Source organism: Bos indicus, chromosome 11, assembly GCF_029378745.1.
Source record: "Bos indicus isolate NIAB-ARS_2022 breed Sahiwal x Tharparkar chromosome 11, NIAB-ARS_B.indTharparkar_mat_pri_1.0, whole genome shotgun sequence".
Taxonomy (NCBI): domain Eukaryota; kingdom Metazoa; phylum Chordata; class Mammalia; order Artiodactyla; family Bovidae; genus Bos; species Bos indicus.
This window is the reverse complement of record NC_091770.1, coordinates 14,747,137-14,771,070: the sequence shown is the minus strand read 5'-3', so window position 1 is coordinate 14,771,070 and position 23,934 is coordinate 14,747,137. Positions and strand designations below refer to the sequence as shown.

Here is a 23,934-nt window from a genome sequence, read left to right as displayed (position 1 = left end):
ATTTATTTAGATTTTTCTTAATTTTTTTTCATTATTTTGAATTTTTCATCATGTTGATCCTGTATATGTTTTATTAGATTTATACCTTTTACATTCTTTTGGAGCTATTGTAAACGGTATTTAAAAAAATCTGGTTAATGGGATTTCCCTGGTGGTCCAGTGGCTAAGACTCCTTGCTCCCAATGTCAGGGGCCTGGGTTCAATCCCAGGTCATGGAACTAGATCCCGAGTGCCACAACTAGGAGTCTGCAGGCTGCAATGAAGATCAAGATCCCTTGTGCTGCAACTAAGACCTGGTGAAGCCAAATATAAATAAATAAATATTTTTTAAAAATCTGGTTACCAATTATTTATTGCTACTACAGAAATTCAGTTCAGTTCAGTCACTCAGTTGTGTTTGACTATTTGTAACCCCATGGACTGTAGCACACCAGGATTCCCGGTCCAACACCAACTCCCAGAGCCTGCTCAAACTCATGTCCATTGAGTCAGTGATGCCATCCAACCATCTCATCCCCTATCATCCCCTTCTCCTCCTACTTTCAATCTTTTCCAGCATCAGGGTCTTTTCAAATGAGTCAGTTCTTCACATCAGGTGGTCAAGGTATGGAAGCTTCTGTTTCAGCATCAGTCTTTCCAATGAATATTCAGGATTAATTTACTTTAGGACTGACTGGTTGGATCTCCTTGCAGTCCAAGGGACTTTCAAGAGTCTTCTCCAACACCACAGTTCAAAAGCATCAATTCTTCAGTGCTCAGCTTTCTTTATAGTCCAAATCTCATATCCATACATGACTACTGGAAAAACCATAGCTTTGACTAGATGGACCCTTGTTGGCAAAGTAATGTCTCTGCTTTTTAATATGCTGTCTAGGTTGGTCATAGCTTTTCTTCCAAGGAGCAAGCTTCTTTTAATTTCATGGCTACAGTCACCATCGGCAGTGATTTTGGAGCCCCGAAAAATAAAGTCTGACACTGTTTCCACTGTTTCCCCATCCATTTGCCATGAAGTGATGGGACTGGATGCCATGATCTTAGTTTTCTGAATGTTGAGTTTTAAGCCAACACTGTCACTCTCCTCTTTCACTTTCATTAAGAGGCTCTTTAGTTCTTCTTTGCTTTCTGCCATAAGGGTGGTGTCATCTGCATATCTGACGTTATTGATATTTCTCCTGGCATCTTGATTCCAGCTTGTGCTTCATCCAGTCTGGCATTTCGCATGATGTACTCTGCATATAAGTTAAATAAACAGGGTGACAATATACAGCCTTGACATACTCCTTTCCCAGTTTGGAACCAGTCTGTTGTTCCATGTCCAGTTCCAACTATTGCTTCTTGATCTGCATACAGATTTCTCAGGAGGCAGGTAAGGTGGCCCGGTATTCCCATCTCTTTCAGAATTTTTCAGTTTGTTGCAATTCACACAGCTAAAGGCTTTGACATAGTCAATAAAACAGAAGAAGATGTTTTTCTGGAATTCTCTTGCTTTTTCGATGATCCAGTGGATGTTGGCAGTTTGATCTCTGATTCCTCTGCCTTTTCTAAACCCACTTGACCATCTGGAAGTTCATGGTTCACATTCTGCTGAAGCCTGGCTTGGAGAATTTTGAGCATTACTTTACTAGCATGTGAGATGAATGCAATTGTGCCGTAGTTTGAGCATTCTTTGGCATTGCCTTTAAAGTGACCTTTTCCAGTCCTGTGGCCACTGATGATTTTTCCATATTTGCTGGCATATTGAGTGCAGCACTTTCACAGCATCATCTTTTAGGATTTGAAAGAGCTCCACTGGAATTCTATCACCTCCACTAGCTTTGTTTCTAGTGATACTTCCTAAGGCCCACTTGACTTTGCATTCCAGGATGTCTGGCTCTAGGTGAGTGATCACACCATCATGGTTAATCTGGGTCATGAAGATCTTTTTTTGTATAGTACTTCTATGTATTGTTGCCACCGCTTCTTAATATCTTCTGCTTCTGTTAGGTCCATACCATTTCTGTCCTTTATCGTGACCATCTTTGCATGAAATGGTCCCCTTGGTATCTCTAATTTTCTTGAAGAGATCTCTAGTCTTTCCCATTCTGTTGTTTTCCTCTATTTCTTTGCATTGATCACTGAGGAAGGCTGTCTTATCTCTCCTTGCTAATCCTTGGAACTCTCCATTCAAATGGGTATCTCTTTCCTTTTCTTCTTTGCCTTTAGCTTCTCTTCTTTTCTCAACTATTTGTAAGGCCTCCGCAGACAACCATTTTGCCTTTTTTCATTTCTTTTTCTTGGGGATGGTCTTGATCACTGCCTCCTGTACAATGCCACGAACCTCTATCCATAGTTCTTCAGGCACTCTATCAGATATAATCCCTTGAATCTATTTATTACTTGCATTGTATAATCGTAAGGGATTTGATTGAGATCATACCTGAATGGTCTGGTGGTTTTCCCTACTTTCTTCAACTTAAGTCTGAATTTGGCAATGAGTTCATGATCTGAGCCACAATCAGCTCCCAGTCTCATTTCTGCTGACTGTATAGAGCTTCTCCATCTTTGGCTGCAAAGAATAAAATCAGTCTGATTTTGGTATTGACCATCTGGTGATGTCCATGTGTAGAGTCTTCTCTTGTGTTGTTAGAAGAGGGTGTTTGCTATGACTAGTGCATTCTCTTTGCAAAACTCTGTTAGCCTTTGCCTGGCTTCATTTTGTACTCCAAGGCCAAATTTGCCTGTTACTCCAGGTGTTTCCTGACTTCCTACTTTTGCATTCCAGTCCCCTAAAATGAAAAGGACATCTTTTTGGGTGTTAGTTCTAGAAGGTCTTGCAGGTCTTCATAGAACCACAACTTCAGCTTCTTCAGCATTACTGGTTGAAACACAGACTTAGATCACTGTGATACTGAATGGTTTGCCTTGGAAACGAACAAAAATCATTCTGTCGTTTTTGAGATTGCATCCAAGAACTGCATTTTGGACTCTTTTATTGACTATAAGGGCTACTCCATTTCTTCTAAGGGATTCTTGCCCACAGTAGTAGATATAATGGTCATCTGAGTTAAATTTGCCCATTTCAGTCCATTTTAGTTCACTGATTCCTAAAATGTCGATGCTCACTCTTGCCATCTCCTGTTTGACCACTTCTAATTTACCCTGATTCATGGACTTAACATTCTAGGTTCCTATGCAATATTGCTCTTTACAGTATTGGACTTTACTTCCATCACCAGTCACATCCACAACTGGGTGTTGTTTTTGCTTTGGCTTCATCTCTTCATTCTTTCTGGAGTTATTTCTCCACTCCTCCAGTAGCATATTGTGCACCTACCGACCTGTGGAATTCATCTTTCAGTGTCCTATCTTTTTGCCTTTTCATACTGTTCATGGGGTTCTCAAGGCAAGAGTACTGAAGTGGCTTGCCATTCCCTTCTCCAGTGGGCCATGTTTTGTCAGAACTCTCCACCATGACCTGTCCATATTGGGTGGCCCTATACAGCATTGCTCATAGTTTCATTCAGTTAGACAATCGGAGAAGGCAATGGCACCCCACTCCAGTACTCTTGCCTGGAAAATCCCATGGATGGAGGAGCCTGGAAGGCTGCAGTCCATGGGGTCACTGAGGGTTGGACAGGACTGAGGGACTTCACTTTCACTTTTCACTTTCATGCATTGGAGAAGACAATGGCAACCCACTCCAGTGTTCTTGCCTGGAGAATCCCAGGGACGAGGGAGCCTGGTGGGCTGCCGTCTGTGGGGCTGCACAGAGTCGGACACGACTGAAGTGACTTAGCAGCAGCAGTAGTAGTGGTCCATGGGATCAGTTTGATTAGTTTTCTGTGATTTTGGTTTTCATTCTGTCTGCCTTCTGACAGATAAGGATAAGAGGCTTATGGAAGCTTCCTGATGGGAGATACTGACTGTGGGAGAAACTGGGTTTTGTTATGGTATGCTCAGTAAATCTTTAATCCAATTTTCTGTTGATGGGCAGGACTGTGTTCCCTCCCTGTTGTTTGACCTGAGACCAAACTATGCTGGAGGTAATGAAGATAATGGGGACCTCCTTCAAAGTTCCCATGCTCGCACTGCCACAGTCAGTACCCCTGAAAGGTACCCCTGCAGGGAGTCAGTCGCTACCCTGCAGCAGAAATACAATTGATTTTTGTGTGTGTTGATATTGTACTCTGTATCTATGATAAACTTATTTCATGTCCCCTCCAAAAAGAATATCTTTATTTCTTCCATTCCAATTTGTATACTTTTCATTTCATTGTCTTGCCTTATTGCATTATGACTTGCAGTACATAGTGCTGAACAGAAGAGATGAGAGTGAATATCCTCCCTTGTTTCTGATCTTAGGGAGAAAGCATTCAGACTTTCACTATTAAGTATGACATTCATTGTCATTTTTTGTTTTTTTTTTGAGATGCCTTTTGTCAGGTTGAGGAAGTTTCCTTCTATTCCTAGGTGGCTGAGAGTTTTTCTCATGAATAGTTATTAGATTATGACAAATATTTTCGCTGTGTCAATTTATATGATCATTTCATTTTTCTTCTCTAGACTGTTAATATAGTGAATTACATGGATTGATTTTCAAATATCAAAACAATCCTGCGCTCCTGTATGAAGCTCACTTCGTGGTAGTATAATATTCTTTTTATGCATGACTGGACTCCTTGGTAATATTTTGTTGAGAATTTTGGCTTCTATGTTCATGAGAGATACTGCTTCAAAGTTTTCTTTTGTTTTATTTTCTTGGTCTGAGTTTCACGTTGGTTAATGGTAGCTTCATAAAATGAGTTGGGAAGTGTTGCCTGTGTTTCTGTTTCCTGATAGTTATCATGTAGAATTGATGTTATTTCTTCTTTGAAAGTTTGGTAGAATTTGCAAGTTAAATTATCTGTGCTTGAAGCTTTCTTTTTTGAGAAAATTTTAAACTACAAATTCAATGTCCTTAGTTACATAGGACTATTCAGGTTATTTATGTAATGTTGGATAAATTTTAGTAGCTTGGGGCTTTCAAGAAATTGTGTAGTTTTCAGTGCAAGTTTGATGTATGAAGCAGGGTACTCAAAGTCGGTGCTCTGGGGTGAGGTGGGGAGGGAGGTAGGAGGCAGGTTCAGGACAGGGAGACACATGTGCACCCGTGGGTGATTCATATTGATGTATGGCAAAAATCACCTCAATATTGTAAAGAAATTATCCTCCAATTAAAATAAATTAATTAATTAAAAAAAGAAATTGTGTAGTTTTATCTATAAAAATCCTATGGACAGAAGAGCCTGATGGGCTACATACAGTCCACGAGGTCACAAGAGTCAGACACGACTGAGTGACTAAAACACACACACATCTGTGTTGTCAAATTTATGCATATTTTTCTTTGTTCTTTTAACATCTGTGATTTCTGTATTGTTATCTTCCTTTTCATTTCTGATATTTGTAATTTGTTTTTCTTCATTTTTTATTTATCAGTCTTGCTAGAAATTTATCAAATTTATTGTTCTTTTCATGGATACAGCTTTTAATTTACATTGATTTTCCCCTATTGTTTATGTTTGCAATTTTTTATTGATTTCTGCCCTTTATTATTGCATTGCTTCTTCTTCCATTGGGTTTATGTTGCTCCTCTCTGTCTGGTTTCTTAAGTAAGCTTAGGTTACTGATTTGAAAATTTTCCTTATTTCTAATATAAGTATTCAATGCTCTAAATCTCCCTTTAAGCAACTGTTAATCTGTGATTTTGATATATTTTAGTTTTAAAAAAATTTTTTTCAAAATATTATCCAATTTTCCTTGAGACTTATTTGATGCTTGTATAGAAGTGTGTTGTTTAATTTCCACCTGTTTGGAGATTTCCCAATTACCTTTCCAGTGTAATTCCATTATATTGGGAAGACATGATTCTATCTCTGACCAAAAATTATATATTTGTGTTTCAATTTCATGAACATTTCTTGCCCATAGTAGAACAAAATTCTTTTGATTGGTCACAGAAATCTAGTAAATGACAGCTGAACACCAATCCCTTTTCTTTTGGCAGGTGGTCTGACTGACAATTTAGGTAATTTGAAGAATCTTATGAAGCTCATACTGGATAATATTCAGATGAATGAAGAAGATGCTTTAAAACTAGGTCAGATTTTTGTTTTCTCTATTATTTTTATTAATATAAGTTTAATAATAAGAACAGTTAAGACTCTGACACTGTGTTTATACACTGCAAGAAGGCCTTTATGTACTTGCTGTCCTAATGCATTTCCTTTCCATTGGTCTGCAGCTGAAGGTCTGACAAATCTGAAAAAGATGTGCTTACTTCGTTTGACCCACTTGTCTGATATAGGGGAAGGAATGGATTACATAGTCAAGTCTCTATCAGCTGAACCCTGTGACCTTAAAGAAATTCAATTAGTCTCCTGCTGCCTGTCAGGAAATGCTGTGAAAACCCTAGGTAACTGCTGCCTATAATTGAATGAAAACAGTGTAAGAAAACATGTGATATGTTTATACCAAGGCATGCTAAATCTCTCAAATGGAAATTTAGTCTTTAGAGAAATTGGAAAAGATAATAAAGACTGCTAGGTAATATCTAACCTATTTTTATGATCTCTGTGATTGGAATGAAAATTTATTATGGATGAATAATAGGAGAGAATTTTGGGATAATTGAAGATGTCATTTTAAGAGAGGGTAAGTGAAAGTGAAAGTCACTCAGTTGTGTCCTACTCTTTGAGACCCCATGAACTATATAGTCCATGGAATTCTCCAGGCCAGAATACTGGAGTGGGTGGCTGTTCCCTTCTCTAGAGGATCTCCCCAACCCAGGAATCGAACCCAGGTGTCCCGTACTGCTGGTGGATTCTTTATCAGCTGAGCCACCAGGGAAGCCCAAGAGAGGGTAAAGAGGAAGAAAGTAAGAAATGAGTGATTGAAACTTGGCACATTCTGTTATATAATAACTGCTTAATAAAATTTTGATTGAATGGATAAATAAGTGATTGAGAAGCAGAGAGAGAAGGATTTTCTTAAATGTTCTCTGTCCTAATTCTTACCTATTGCCTGGTTAAGATGGAGGTAATATGCATCAATATAAGAGCTGAGTCTTGAGTTCCTAAAGGGTGTATATACCAAGTATGGAGAAACTTTTGCATATTTCTGGATAAACTAGATATGGTCAATTTAGATGTTTTTTTTAAATTTAGGATTTTGGGGAAAAGATGGTCTAGCCCTTTAAAAAACAGAATAAACAACTGCTAAGAATCTGTAAACTTTCCTAAGAAAATTACGTATACACCAGTGTAAACCAAAAGTTGCAGATACCTAGGGATTAGAAAAGGCCAGACAAACAATGAGAGGCATAAGAATGATGAGCACACTCCTTTACTTCTTCACTTGCCCTGGGGAGAGACAGGTTTAGAACTGAAAATACTAGCTGTACCCTTTTTAAGAGGAGCTCTGCAGGTTTTAAAAAATTATTTATTTGTTTAGGCTCTGTTGGGTCTTTGTTGCTGCTTGGGCTTTTCTCTATTTGCCATAAGTAGGGGCTACTTTCTAGTTGCTTTCTTACTGAAGTGGCTTCTCTTGTTGAGGAGCACAGGCTCTGGGGAACACAGGCTTCGGTAGTTGTGGCTCCAAGGCCCTAGAGCACAGGCTCAGTAGCTGTCGTGCACGGGCTTAGTAGTTCTGTGGCATGTGGAATCAACCTGGACCAGGGATGGAATCCATGTGTCTTGCATGGGCAGGCAGATTCTTTACCACTGAGCCACCAGGGAAGTCCCAGGCTTTGTATTTGAAACCAAATCACAGAAGATACTTTACTCTAAGAAAAGGGTTCATATGATTGATTAAAAATAATAATAGCTAATATTATAACAAGAGTATGTATTCATTAAAAAACTGACTAATTTCTAACGGGGATATTTCCAATCAGTCTTGATAGGAAAAACTTCAACTAAATTAAACAACCATGATAAATATACGAAAATGAAGAAAAGAATTAAGCAGTTCCTCACTAGAATGATAGTGTCAGGAGAGTGTAATTTCGTCAGTTCTGTCTTGCCGCAACAAAGATTTGAAATGGTGGACCAGTGTTACAGCTCAGAGTTGTATTCAGCAAACAAAGGATAGTACACCCTTGAGGTGTGAAGGCAGGCTGACCCCAGAGGAGAGGCCCCACCTGTTTTGACTCCCTCTTTTTCACGTTTTTGTCTCCTACCTTCTGAGCCTGCCATATGCAAATTAGGGCTAGCCAGGAAGAGGGTGTGTTTGTTTCACCTGAGGTTCTCACTCCAGTCCTCAAAATTTTCCTTTGTTCCTTTTTCATGGGCTTTCCCCTTTCTTGGACTCCTTTCTCCTATTCTAACCGCCTAACAATGGCATTTATGATTAATGTTTACATGTAATATAGTTTCCCAAAATTTTAACCTCAATATATTTGTATTTTTGTTATTAAAATACCTCTCTTATAGATAGCATGGAGTTGGGTCTTGCTTTAAAAAAGAAAATCTAGTTTTATTCATCTTTGTCTTTAATTGGAATGTTTAATCCCATTAATATAATTATTTATATGAATAGATTTCCAGCTGCCATTTTGCTATTTATTTTCTGTTTTTCTCATCTGTCTTTTTTAATTTCTAAGTTTTTATTATTAGCATCACAACTATGACATTAACAAAATTACCTAAACTGAGTACACAAAGAACAGCCCATCTTATCTGGTTTTGTTCCTTTGTTTCTCCTGCATGATAGGGTATTTAGAATTGTAAGCAACCTCAAGAGTTTATCCATTTCAACTTCCTCATTCTAATGATGAAGCTGCTGAAGCCTAGAAAAGCAGAGTGACTTTACTAAAATGACATAAAAACTGTCTTCCAGGCTGCATTAGGCTTATGGTGAATTGAAGTTTTTTAGTCAGAACTTAGGACCAGGAAATATATGTGCATCAATCATAGTTGTGGCAAGCGGGGGTTAAATCTTTCCAGAGACGTTTTTGGAATAATTATATTAATCAAGTGAAATAATGTTTTGTATGCTGCCAACAAAGAAAACAAGGACTCAGAATTCTTCTAAGGATATTTTAAAATGCACTTTAGTTCCCTGAAAGTCTTGTTTTGGATTGAAATTTCTTTTTTCCAGCTCAGAATCTTCATAACCTGGCCAGACTGAGCATTCTTGATTTATCTGAAAATCATCTGGAAAAGGATGGAAAAGAAGCTCTTCAGCAACTAAGTAAGAATGACAATTTAGCCAAAACCAAATACTCAAAAGGTCAGAAAAGCAGAGCCTGACTCCTGCAGTTTCGTTTATCCACATACGCCTTACTAGATGGACCTCAGTGAAAGTGAAAGTCATTACATAAGTCAATGTAGCCCTTTTCTAAACTACTCTTGAAGAATACAGGCCAATGGTTTTTGAGTTATTAGTTTTCCCATATCATTGCACCTGAGATTCCCACTTGCTTGCCTCCTTCCAGGGAGCTAGTGTCTGAGAGTGACATTCAAGGCAATTTTGCTTAAGAAGTTAGTAATAAGATTTTTAAGCTGTGATAACAATTCTGTGATTATGTTAAAATAAAACAACCTGGTACTTACTGTCTGAGATTTGTTTCAAAATAATATAGAAGGGAAGGAATTTGATGACAATGAAACAAGATTATCCATGATTTGGTTTTTGTTGAAAGTTGGCATATTAGTACATATAGTTTTATATATTTTTGTATATTTTTGAACACTTCCCATAAAAATATTAACAAAAAAACAAGTAGATTCTTGTTGCCCACTGAGCAGGCTTCAGAGATAATAGTCATTCCTTCTCTCACATCCCTTCATCCTTTATCAATTTTGAGATGGATCCAATTTCTGAAACTGCTCCCTCGTTCTTCAAGTTGACAGGCTGCATATCTTAGAACAGCTAACCGTTCTGATGCTGCCCTGGTGTGGTGATGTACGAGTCAGTCTGGCCAGACTGTTGGAGCAACTGGAGAGGGTCCCACAGCTCGTCAAGCTTGGGCTGAAAAACTGGAGACTCACAGATGCAGAGATAAGAATTCTAGGTAGGTATACATACAGAGCTAAGAGAAAGGAAGTTAGCCCTCACAAAGTTCTTCAATTGGCTTGTTCTATTTAGTTAGCTAGCATCTGATTTGTTTATTTGACTCCTCTTTTTTATACAAACATAGTAGAAGAGTGTTCACATATGTTAAAGAGTAAAATGATTGAAGACACTAGCCTGTCTTCAAGCATTTCACCTAAAGTGTTTAAAGGAAAAACATTCACATTATCTGATAAGATGTATTATGTTAGGAATTGCTCTTCCTGGCCTTAACTATCTGAAATTCAGCAAGGCCCCTCCAATCTTGGGAAATATGTTTAAGTCATTTGTTGGGTATTCAAAACAAGTAAGGAAAAGAAAGAAAGAATGTGTTAGTCGTTCAGTCGTGTCCAATTCTTTGTGACCCCATAGACTGGAACCCCAGCCTCCTCTGTCCATGGAATTCTCCAGGTGAGAATACTGGAGTGAATAGCCATTCCCTTCTCCAGGGGATCTTTCCAACCCAAGGACTGAACCCGCATCTCTTATGTCTCCTGCATTGCAGGCACATTCTTTACCATCTGAGCCATCAGGGAAGCCCAAGTGCAATTTTAATGTAAATGGGATCATGGAATACATTTAAGAAGCTGCAAAATTTCCCAGGAACAAAAAAAGATACATAGATGACTGAAGACACAACGGCCTCAGGTAGTTGAAGTGTCCCCACGCTCTCTGTATTAGTTATCATGTCTGTGTAAGATGACTCCAAAATTTGTGGCTTAAACCAACTATAAAACAAACAACTATAAACATTACCTCACATTGCTGTGGGTCAGGAATTTGGAAGCAGCTTAGCTGGGTGGTTCTGGCTTTGTGTCATGAGGTTGCAGTACAGATGTTGACTGGGGCTGCTGGAAACCTGCTTCCAAGGTGGCTCCTCACTTGGTTGGCAGCTTCGTGCTGGCTGTTGGATGGGGCATTATTTTCTCATCCCTGGACCTCTCCATACACTGCTTGCATGTCCTCAGAACACGGCAGCTCACTCTCTCTAGAGCAAGAGATCCAGAAGAGAAATCAGTTAGACGTTGCAATACCCTTTATGACCTAGCCTGGGAAGATCATTCTGGGGTCATCTCTGCTGTGTCCTATGGTTACTCATGTCAGCCCAACCCAGTGTGGGAGGGGACAACACAGAAGAGTGGATACTAGGAGGTGAGGGTCACTGGAGCCAACTTGAAGGCTGACTACTATATTACCTAAGGCAAAGGATTGGTGAAAACAGCCTTGACTGCCTTCATCTCCCTCACAGATTGTCTAGAAAGTACTAATAGGATACATATCATAAAACTTACCATTTTAACCATTTTAAAATCTACAGTTTTGTGGAATTCACGTTCTTAAGCAACCACCATCACCATCCATCTCTAGAACTTTTTCATTTTCCCTGGCTGAAACTCTGTACTCATTAAAGACTAACTCCCTCTTTTAAAAATTTCTCTTAGAGAGGTGTATGTCTTTAATTCCTTAGGCTGCCCAAAGGTTCTGCAATTCTTAGTGGTGCTGAGATTCTGGGTCTTTCCTTCCCTTGATTCTTTTATTTATTTTTGGTTGCACTGGCTCTCTGCTGCTGTGCTTGGACTTTGGGGCTACTCTTGGTTGCAGTGCGTGGATTTCTGATCATGGTGGCTTCTCTTGTGGGACACAGGGTCTACGGCACAGAGGCTTCAATCGTTGCGGCTTGCAGGCTTAGTTGCTCTGCAGCATGTGGGATCTTCCTGGATCAGGGATTGAACTGTGTGCTCTGCATTGGTAGGCAGATTCTTAACCCATGGGCCACCAGGGAAGTCCTCTCCTTCCTTTAATTTCTAACTCCACTTCCATCTCCTCTACCTGCTCCCTTAACCATCAAATCATATCATCCTGGGTGTCATTCTTTCAGGACCTTCTGCTATTCTGGGTGATATTGGAAGCAGGTGGGGTTTCTGTGACAGGCTAATTAGCTAATAAATAATCCTTCTCAGGTAACCTCATACCTAAAGTAAGTAGGAAAGGTTATGTCTTTTCAAGGAGGCTGTTGGGAAGTGTGTAGAATTAGAATTACAGGTGAGGGAAGGCATTTTTACATAGAGACCCTTTATCATCTTTCATATCTGTAAGTAGGTAGTTGCTTAACTTGCCCACTTCTGAGGCTGACTACTGAGACCAGAGAAGGAGATGCTGTGGTGGGTTTATTAAGAACTAAGCTAAGGGAGTAGTTTGCCATTTCACTTTAATAGCCTAGTGCCTAACAGTGTCCATATGTAAATGAGAAATATAAATATAACAGAAGACAGCTGACTCTTGGGAATTTACCTGTAATGATGTACCCCAAGATGCAAGTGAAAAAATGACAAAATGAAGAACTAATTTATTCTCAAAGTGTTTTTAAAAAGAATTGTGGAATTACCATTATATACCTAATAAAACATAACTATTATCCCTGTTTTATAAATAGAGACATGGAATCTTCTCAGCAGTCCAGTGGTTAGGACTCTGCACTTCCTCTGCAGGGGCTACCAGTTCCATCCCTGGTTGGGGAATTAAGATACCTCATGCCATGCAGCAAGGCCAAAAAAATTTTTTTTAAAAAAGAAGCAGAGACATAAGAAAGTTGTCAGGCCAAAGCAGGGAGAGGGCTAGAGACAGAAGAGTTGATGAAAGGAGCAAGCGAGTACAGGTGCTGGCATGGCTCCTCTCCAGCCATTTCCTCCACCCTGCAAAGGTATAAGGGCTTCCCAGGTGGCTCAGTGGTAAAGAATCCGCCTGCCAATGAAGGACACCCAGGTTCGATCCCTGGATCAGGAAGATCCCCTGGAGTAGGAAATGGCAACACACTCCAGATTCTTGCCTGGAAAATCCTATGGACAGAGGAGCCTGGTGGGCTAAAGTTCTTGAGATCGCGAAGAGTCAGACACAACTGAGTGTGCACACACATGCAGCTAGAGGTATAAAAAGCAGTCTGCTTGGATGTGAGGCACTAGCTGAAGAGTGAGAGCCAAGCATTCTCTGCCTTTGGTCTCTAGCCAGGTGAAGAGACTGCTGTCTGTCAGTCCCCTCTAGAGGCTCCATCATTATGAAGTGGTTAAGTGAATTAGTTTTAGAGTCAGACAGACCTACCCATCCCTTCCACTTGATAGATGTATGACCTGCAGCAACTTCAAGCTGCTGAACCTCAGTTTGCTCATCTGTCAAATGGGGATAATTACAATGCCTACCATATGAGAGGTTATTATACTAATCCATAATTGAGCTAATGAATAGTAAGAAGTTCAATATTGATTCATTGTATATACTCAATAAATGGTACTGTGATCATTATTCTCTGGCAGCTTCAAGGGGAACCAAATGCTAGGGTCATCTTTCTTTAAAAAAGAACTTCTTCAGGCTGCTCACTTTTGATGTATGAGATCCTTCACAATAGAGCCCCAGTCCACTTTCCTCTCCATCTTCATCTTCTGCATGCCTCCCCACCTATGTGAGGCTTCATCCACCTCTTGCTAGTCCTCCAAAATGCCTTTGTACATGTGCTCCCTCTAGGAAGTCCTTCACCTCCTCTACAGTCCTTTAAGACCTAGCTGATGCATCTCTTTCTTGGTGAAATAGTCTCCTTTTTAAAAAAATTTTATTTATTTTTAATTGGATGATAATTGCTTTATAATGTTGTGTTGGTTTCTGCCATACATCAACATAAATCAGCCATAGGTATACATATGTCCCTCCTTCTTGAGCCTCCCTCCCACTCCATCTCACCCCTCTAGGCTGTCAGAGAGCACTAGGGCGAGTTTCCTGTGCTACACAGAAGCTTCCCACTAGCTACTCTTGGTAAAATAGTCTCCTTATGCTCGCTCTTCTGCACCCCTAAGAGTAACCTAGACTCTTGTCCAGAGTCTTTCAAATTTTTTTGACTATGACCCATATTTTAAAAGTATATTTTATCTTGTTATCCAATGCACACATACACATACATTTTTATAGTATTTATATATACTTGAAAGTCTTCTTAAAACCACTAAAAAAAGGGAAAAGATGTGGTACATATATACACTGGAACATTAGCCATAAAGAAGCATGAAATGCCATTTGTAGCAACATGAATGGACCTAGAGATGATCATGTGAAGTGAAGGAAGTCAGACAAAGAAAGACAAATATATGACATCACTTGTAAGTGGAATATAAAAATGATGCAAATACTTATTTACAGACTCTCAGACATAAAAAAAATCTTATGGTTACCAAAGAAAACAGCAGGATTGGGGGCAGGTGGAGAATTAAATTGGAAGTTTGGGATTAACATATACACACTGCTGCTGCTGCTGTTAAGTCGCTTCAGTCGTGTCCGACTCTGTGCGACCCCAGAGACAGCAGCCCACCAGGCTCACCTGTCCCCGGGATTCTCCAGGCAAGAACACTGGAGTGGGTTGCCATTTCCTTCTCCAATGCATGAAAGTGAAAAGTGAAAGGGAAGTCGCTCAGTTGTGTCCGACTCCTAGCAACCCCTTGGACTGCAGCCTACCAGGCTCCTCCGTCCATGGGATTTTCCAGGCAAGAGTACTGGAGTGGGGTGCCATTGCTTTCTCCGAACATATACACACTACTATATATATAAAATAGATGGGCAACAGTATATATATATATATATATATATAAAATAGATTGGCAACAGTACAACACAGGGAACTTTCAATATCTTACAATAACCTATAATGGAAAAGAATCTGAACAGGAAAAATATATATACAGAATTAAGTCACTTTGGTGTACACCTGAAACTAACATATTATAAGTGAACTATACTTCAATTTAAAAAACGATTTTAAAAAAACTGCTCTAATCCATATGCTAGATCCAGGGCTCTGTTTCCATGGTCCCTCCTGGCTCTGCACTTCTGTTTTTGTGTGACTCTGGATCTGTGTCAACTTAACCCCTGTGGTGTCCCTTTCCCTATTCTCCAAGTTACTCAGATGGGGAGAGTTCACTTATCCTTAACATTTACAAGAAGGTCCCAGTATAACTACAGATGTAGCAGATTTACTGAATGCTTATAAGTATTTGTAAAGGGTGGACTTACATGATAGCTCTGAAGAGCACTTAACTTTAATATTGGCACTTCCCCTTTCTCAAATAGATGCAAGACTATTTCTGCCAATTCAGGCTCCAATTGCCTGTCAATTACCCTGTCCTATTTCATCACCATCTCTTACAATCCCTGAAAAAAAAAAAAATCCTTCTATGTGATTATGATCTATGTGATTATGAAGAGTAACTCAATTACATCTAGCCCCCTAATACCAAACTCAGTTCAGGACCTTCCTTCACATTGTTGTTCAGTCGCTAAGTCGTGTCCAATCTTTTACCACACCATGGACTGTAGCCCGCCAGGCTCCTCTGTCCATGGGATTTCCCAGGCAAGAATACTGGAGAGGGTTGCTAGTTTCTTCTCCAGGGGATCTTCCTGACCCAGGGATGGAACTCGGGTCTCCTTCATTGACAGGAGGATTCCTTACCACTGAACCACCAGGGAAGCCCTTCCTTCACATAGCCAGACTAATGTGCTCTATGAATAACAGGCTTACATTCAGGTTTCTCCTCTTCCCCTCTACTGCTGGGCTCTATTAACAGCAGAGAGAAGAACAGATTTATTTCCTCCATAATACGAATCATGTTAAAAGGCAGAAGAAGCCAAAATCAGGGTTCCTTTTGGTTTTGTGTTTTTTAATTGACGTGTAACATACCCACAGGAAAGTGTACAAATCCTAAGTAGATAGTACAATGAATTTTCATAAGGTTCATATACCCATGTAACTAGTACCCAGATCAAGACGTGGAAGAATAAAAAAAAAAAGAAAGAAAGAAACAGAAGATTCTCAGCTTTGTAGCTTCCTTCTCCCAGCTTCCTAACTTCTAACATCATAGATTAGTCTTGGCTGCTTTTTAATTTTACATAAATGGAATCATACACTGTATATTCTTTTGAGTTTTCTTTGGTTCAATATCATGTGTATGAAATTCATCCATATTATTATGTGTATACAAGATTCATTCATTCTCATTGCTGTAAAATCTATTGTATGAACATACTTCAACTGGTTTTTCCCATTCTACTGTTGATATTTGAGTAATTTTATCTTTCAAATACTATAAATAGTGCTGCTATGAACATCCTTGTGTACATCTTCTGGTGAACATATGGGCACATTTCTGCTGGGTGTCTATACAGGAGTGGGTTTGGGTTACAGGTAAAGCATATGTTAAACTTTGGGCTTCACTGGTGGCTCAAATGGTAGAGTCTGCCTGCAGTGTAGGAGACCTGGGTTTGATCCCTGGGTTGGGAAGATCCCCTGGAGGAAATGGCTACCTACTCCAGTATTCTTGCCTGGAGAGTACCATGGACAGAGGAACCTGGTGGGCTACGGTTCATGGGGTCATAAAGTGTTGGATGCAACCGACTTTCACTTTTCATATGTTTGGCTTTAATATACATGTCAGTCTTCCAATGTGCTTATATTCAATTCTGGTTTAAAAAAACTGTGGTTTTTATTATTACACACAGACAGCCATTTATTTTTGTTAGCACACTTACCATTTGAACTTAGAGAATGTATTCATATATCTATCTGCCCCACTTAACTGTGAGATCTTAGAGAACAGGGCTCAGGCCATTAGACTTGGTATTGAGTGTATTTCCCACACTCAATAAATATGTTGTATAAAAGAATGAAAGAACTTATAGCACCTCCACTATTTGCCATGAGATATAGGCTAGCTTGGGTTCTTAGAAAACCCATTATAGTAAATGCTATTTTCTTATATATAAAATATCCCCAAATTTGAAAATACATTTGTATGATTTCACAAACTCTTTATGATATCTGAACCAACCAATTCTTCAAACCTCTAGCAAAAGTTTCTTGACTCTGGTCCATCATACTTCTCCTGGCTTAGATCTGGCTTTGGGATTCACATCCCTATTTAGTGATGGTACATGTGATGGATGAGATGCAATATGCCTTGACATGGGATAATAAAATTCAGGCTAGTAATAAGAGATGGGGAGTCTAATGAAATATAGGCTACCAAGGAAGAAGCAGGGAGGAAATGTCATAGGAAGTGTTTAATGAAATATGTGGTAGATAAGATGCGCTGGAGACATAAGGTGTATTTTCAGAAAAGTACCTTTTCACCAAGGGTTTTAGACACCTCCTGGTCCTAACTGAAACCTGGCTCTCCCCTACAACTCTCTTAAACAGTCACTTTTATTCTCTTGATCTTTATGCCTCTCAGAGTCCAAAAGGCAAGGTCAGTTTCTCCTTGATTTTCACTGTCCTTCCAGTCCACACCTCCAAACTCATGAAGGATTCCTACTTCCATGTGGCTTAGGCCATTTAACTGAACTATGGCTTGTTCTTATTGCTATGAACTCCAAATTTACTGTCATGTTTTCTTATGCACTGAAGCCTTTGACAACTGTCTTACAGAATTCCTTACCCTCTAATTTTGGTCATCAACTGAGAAGACTTCATTTCTTATGTGAAACTACTCAGCCAACATTCAGGAACGTCCTTTTTTGTCCTTCTCTTCTATTATCCTTCACCCATCTGTGAGGATGGAATTATCAGATTATGATAACTCCACTTACAACCGTTTCTACCCCTAAGATATTAAATCCAGATGATTCATTCTCAAACAGCCTTCTAAATTTCCATCCTAGTTACTTGGTGACTCATCACCAGTTCACTTCATTTCACTGGGACATCCAGTCCATTGAGGCCACTGCCACTTGCCTACTAAATAGCTCCTGTTTATTTTGACTTTTCTTCCCACCTAGTTTAAATTCCGTCCTTCATCCTGCAAACATTCTTGTCAAAATAGCTGAAACTCTTATGGCCCACAGTATGATAAGTCAATTTAGGCAATGACATTTAGTGATGGCCTGTGTGTGTGATAGATGCAAAAGTGAAATGAAGAAAGTGTAATGAGAGATGCAGTTTCTAAATAAAGACTACTTAATGAGATGCAGGAAGAAAATGAGAGTGGAGGTGAGGTGTGAAATTAGATACAGTGGTTAGGGTGTATTTGCTGGCAAAACTGAAAGCCTGGATTGTCCTCAATTTTCCACTTGTTCTGTACCTATACTCAGACCATTGGGAAAAATCACACAATTTGGCAGATAGGTACATTTCAGGTTTATAGTAACAAATTTCAATGAAAATACTTAGAGAAAATGGTAAGAAAGCATTATATATAGAAACATAGCATGCAGCAAGAGCAGGGCTTGAATAAAATGCTTGTAGTCTTACATACTTATATTAGAAGAGAAGAAAGGCTGAAAATTATTGTTTCTAATTTAAGAAGCCAGAAAAAGAGTAAACTCAAGATAATAAACATAAGAATATAAATCAATGAAATAGAAGACAAAAATACATTTAAAGAAAGATTCAGTTCAGTTCAGTTCAGTTCAGTCGCTTAGTTGTGTCCAACTCTTTGCGACCCCATGAATCTCAGCACGCCAGTCCTCCCTGTCCATCACCAACACCTGGAGTTCACTCAAACTCATGTCCATCGAGTCGGTGATGCCATCCAGCCATCTCATCCTTTGTCGTCCCCTTCTCCTCCTGCCCCCAATCCCTCCCAGCATCAAGGTCTTTTCCAATGAGTCAACTCTTCACATGAGGTGGCCAAAGTATTGGAGTTTCAGCTTTAGCATCAGTCCTTCCAATGAACATCCAGGACCGATCTCCTTTAGGATGGACTTGTTGGATCTCCTTGAAGTCCAAGGGACTCTCAAGAGTCTTCTCCAACACCACAGTTCAAAGCATCAATTCTTCGGCACTCAGCTTTCTTCACAGTCCAACTCTCACATCCATACATGACCACTGGAAAAACCATAGACTTGACTAGATGGACCTTTGTTGGCAAAGTAATGTCTCTGCTTTTGAATATGCTACCTAGGTTGGTCATAACTTTCCTTCCAAGGAGTAAGAATCTTTTAATTCATGGCTGCAGTCACCATCTGCAGTGATTTTGGAGCCCCAAAAAATAAAGTCTGACACTGTTTCCACTGTTTCCTCATCTATTTCCCATGAAGAGACGGGACCAGAAGCCATGATCTTAGTTTTCTGAATGTTGAGCTTTAAGCCAACTTTTTCACTCTCCTCTTTCACTTTCATCAAGAGGCTTTTTAGTTCCTCTTCACTTTCTACCATAAGGATGGTGTCATCTGCACATCTGAGGTTATTGATATTTCTCCCGGCAATCTTGATTCCAGCTTGTGCTTCTTCCAGCCCAGCATTTCTCATGATGCACTCTGCATATAAGTTAAATAAGCAGGGTGACAATATACAGCCTTGACGTACTCCTTTTCCTATTTGGAACCAGTCTGTTGTTCCATGTCCAGTTCTAACTGTTGCTTCCTGACCTGCATATAGGTTTCTCAAGAGGCAAGTCAGGTGGTCTGGTATTCCCATTTCTTTCAGAATTTGCCACAGTTTATTGTGATCCACACAGTCAAAGGTTTTGGCATAGTCAATAAAGCAGAAATATATGTTTTTCTGGAGCTCCCTTGCTTTTTCAATGATCCAGCGGATGCTGGCAATTTGATCTCTGGTTCCTCTGCCTTTTCTAAAACCAGCTTGAACATCTGGAAGTTCACGGTTCACGTACTGCTGAAGCCTGGCTTGGAGAATTTTGAGCATTACTTTACTAGCATGTGAGATGAATGCAATTGTGTGGTAGTTTGAGCATTCTTTGGCATTGCCTTTCTTTGGGATTGGAATGAAAACTGACCTTTTCCAGTCCTGTGGCCACTGCTGAGTTTTCCAAATTTGCTGGCATATTGAGTGCAGCACTTTCACAGCATCATCTTTTAGGGTTTGAAATAGCTCAACTGGAATTCTATCACCTCCACTAGCTTTGCTCCTAGTGATGCTTCCTAAGGCCCAGTTGACCTCACATTCCAGGTTGTCTGGCTCTAGGTGAGTGATCACACCATCGTGATTATCTGGATCATGAAGATCTTTTTTGTATAGTTCTCCTGTATATTCTTGCCACCTCTTCTTAATATCTTCTGCTTCTGTTAGGTCCATATCATTTCTGTCCTTTATTGATCCCATCTTTGCATGAAATGTTCCCTTGGTATCTCTAATTTTCTTGAAGAGATCTCTAGTCTTTCCCATTCTGTTGTTTTCCTCTATTTCTTTGCATTGATCGCTGAGGAAGGCTTTCTTATCTCTCCTTGCTATTCTTTGGAACTCTCCATTCAGATGCTTATATGTTTCCTTTGTTTCTCTTCTTTTCACAGCTATTTGTAAGGCCTCCCCAGACAGCCATTTTGCTTTTTTGCATTTCTTTTCCATGGGGATGGTCTTGATCCCTGTCTCCTGTACAATGTCATGAACCTCAGTCCATAGTTCATCAGGCACTCTATCTATCAGATCTAGTCCCTTAAATCTATTTCTCACTTCCACTGTATAATCATAAGGGATTTGATTTAGGTCATACCTGAATGGTCTAGTGGTTTTCCCTACTTTCTTCAATATAAGTCTGAATTTGGCAATAAGGAGTTCATGATCTGAGTGACAGTCAGCTCCTGGTCTTGTTTTTGCTGACTGTATAGAGCTTCTCCATCTTTGGCTGCAAAGAATATAATCAATCTGATTTTGGTGTTGACTATCTGTTGATGTCCATGTGTAGAGTCTTTTCTTGTGTTGTTGGAAGAGGGTGTTTGCTATGACCAGTGCGTTCTCTTGGTAAAACTCTATTAGCCTTTTCCTGCTTCGTTCCGTACTCCAAGGCCAAATTTGCCTGTTACTCCAGGTTTTTCTTGACTTCCTACTTTTGCATTCCAGTCCCCTATAATGAAAAGGACATCTTTTTGGGGTGTTAGTTCTAAAAGGTCTTGTAGGTCTTCATAGAACCATTCAACTTCAGCTTCTTCAGTGTTACTGGTTGGGACGTAGGCTTTGATACCGATTTTTTTGGGGGGGTGATGCGGTGGCGGCAAGAATACCAGAGTGGGTTGCCATTCCCTTCTCCAGGAGATCTTCCCAAACCAGGGATTGAACCTGGGTCTCCCACATTGTAGGCAGACGCTTTACCGTCTGAACCACCAGGGAAGTTCAAAAGAAAGATTAGTAAAGCTTAAAATGGTTCTTTAAAGAGTAACAAAGGAATAGAGATGAAAAATTAAGCAAAATTAATCAAGAAAAAGCAGAGCAACATAAATAATTTCATTTATCAAAGTGTAGACCTAGGCACATGAATGTTTGTAGTGGCTTTATTCATATCACATATCTGATAAAGGACTACTATTTAGAATATATACAGAACTCCTACAACTCATTGATAAAAAGACAACTTGAAGGAGTTTAGAGAAGACAAAGAATCTAAATAGGCATTTCTCCAAAGAAGATATATAAATGGCTAATAAACATCAGAAAAAATGCTCAGTATCATTAGCCATCAGGGAAATGAAAACCAAAGCCACAGTGAAATGACTCTTACCAACCACTAGGATGGTTACAATAAAAAAAAGGACAGGTAATAAAAAGTGTTGACAAGGACATAGAAAAAGTGGAGCCCTCATGTGCTGGTGGTTGGACTGTTTCCTACTTAGGAAAACATTCTGCCACCTCTCCAATGGTTAAACATAGGATTATCAATTCTACCCTGAGGAATCCAAGAGAAATGAAAATATATGTCCATACAAAAGCATGCATAGCAATGTTATCGCATATTTTATAATCCCGAAGTGGAAACAACCCAAGTGTCCATTACTGCTAAATGGATAAACAAAATGTGATATATCTACAAAATAGAGTATTATTCAGCCGTAAAAAGGAATGAAGTGTTAGAACACACTATAACATGGATGAACCTTGAAGATATCATACAAAGTGAAAGAAGCCAGTCACAAAAGACCATATATAGTATGATTACATTCATATGAAATGTCCACAATGGGCAAATCCATAGTGACGAAAAGTGGATTAATGGTTGCCAATGTTGTGGGGTGGGGTGAGAATGACTGCTAATGCTGTGGAGTTCAGTTTTGGGGGTGATGAAGATGTCCTGGAACTAGATAGTGGTGTACAACTTTGTGGATATACTAAAACCCACTACGCTGTTGCCCAGTCATGTCTCTTGAGATCCCAATCCCATGGATTGGGATTTTTCAGGCAATAATACTGGAATGGGTTGCCATTTCCTTTTTCCAGGGGATCTTCCCAACCCAGGAACTGAATGCGAGTCTCCCGCCCGCATCTCCTGCATTTCAGGTAGACTCTTTATTGCTGAGCCCACGGGGAAGCCCCAAACCCACTATAAGTTCAGTTCAGTTCAGTCGCTCAGTCGTGTCTGACTATACCACTATAACTATAGTGGTATAGTTATACTTTAAAATGTTGAATTTTATGGTATGTATATTATATATCAAAAAGACCCTAAAAGTATATCCTAAGCAACTGTATTTACACAGTACTTGTCAAAACTGTATTTTTTAAAATACAAAAGAATGACAAACTCTAAATCAGAACAGTAGTTTCCGTGGGTCAGCGGGGACAGATGTGTGCAACAGGAGGATACCACATAATAGATCCAAGTTTTCATCCATGTTCTTATTCTCAGGTTAAGTGATAGATTCATGAGTTAATAGGTGAAATTAGTGATCTATCCACTTCTGAATAAACAATAAACACAACCTGTCAACATTTCCTGACAATCTTACTGTGCCTCTGTATGCAGCTCTCTCTATATAAACAATTTTAAACTTTATTCTCCTTAATCCATGTCTTTCTCTATTTCACAATGAATGTGATTCCCCCCTCCCATGCCCCGCCTTTCCTTTTCTTATTACATTATAGTAGGTCTCTCCCCCTTTAAGGGCAGTCTCTCTGCTCTAGCCTTGACTGAGATCCCACCCCTGCCCTCATCCCTGTTCAAGATCATTTCACCAATTATGCCCTTCTTTACTCTTTCCTATCAGTTTTTAAAGGTGCTCAGGTCTCTCTCATTTTATATAGAACTCTTCCTGACTCCTATCTTCCTCCTATGACTATCATCCTCTCCCTCCTTCCCTTCAAGGCAAAAATTTATGTACCCTCAACACATCTCCACTATCTGACCATCCTCTGCTTCCTACTTATTCCAGCTGACTCTACACACTTGCAACGACTCAATGGATATTTTCCCAAAGTGTTTAACTTACCTATGTAAAAGTTGATGCTGAGTACTCTCTCCTTTTCAAAATGTTCTCTTGACTTCCGTGCTACCTTGGTAGCTTCTCAGTCTCCTTTGCCATGGCAGTTCCTCCATACAGATGTTAAACGCTCCCAATTTTCCTTAGAACCTAGTCCTAGGTTCTCCACTCTTCTTCCTTAGATTACACTTCATCTTAAAGCTGTAATTGCCATATTTAAATTTTCACTCCCCAAATTTTGTTTCTTCCTGATCAGCAATCTGGGACTATTGAATAGGAATCATTGTGAGCTCAAGGATCTACTGCACCTGTCCTCACTTACTTTTTTAGGTGACATAGTTTGATTTAAATGTTTGAGGCTAAACTCACAATTTAGCATGTTCTCAAACAGGCATCACATCTGAACTCCATTACCCAATTTTTTCCTCAAAAAAAAAAAAGAACCACCACAGACCATACTTATGTTCTAGCTCAGTGGTAAGTTCTGGGCCAAATCATTCTGCCAAATGGATCCTCAGAATTTTGCAAGTGCTCTGTTTTGCTATCTACTTGTAATTTTTTTTAATAGCATCTTATTTTTATTGTTAGACACAGTAAATTTTGGGGGTCTCTGAAAAAAACTAAATTTATGAAGTTCATTTTTCCTGATCCGTATGTTGCCTCATTTCTTGGGAGCTTTTTGTTCGACTT

At 39.4% G+C, this 23,934-nt stretch overlaps 1 protein-coding gene across 1 annotated transcript in view; it reads left to right on the top strand.

Annotated features, from left to right (window-relative positions):
• The window catches only part of NLRC4 (NLR family CARD domain containing 4), a 54,485-nt gene that overhangs the window by 22,030 nt on the left and 8,521 nt on the right, over nt 1-23,934 (top strand). The window contains exons 5-8 of the mRNA XM_019969973.2: nt 6,026-6,118; nt 6,263-6,433; nt 9,118-9,210; nt 9,866-10,033. Coding sequence (XP_019825532.2) covers nt 6,026-6,118; nt 6,263-6,433; nt 9,118-9,210; nt 9,866-10,033 — 525 coding nt within the window. The remainder of the gene's footprint in view (nt 1-6,025; nt 6,119-6,262; nt 6,434-9,117; nt 9,211-9,865; nt 10,034-23,934) is intronic.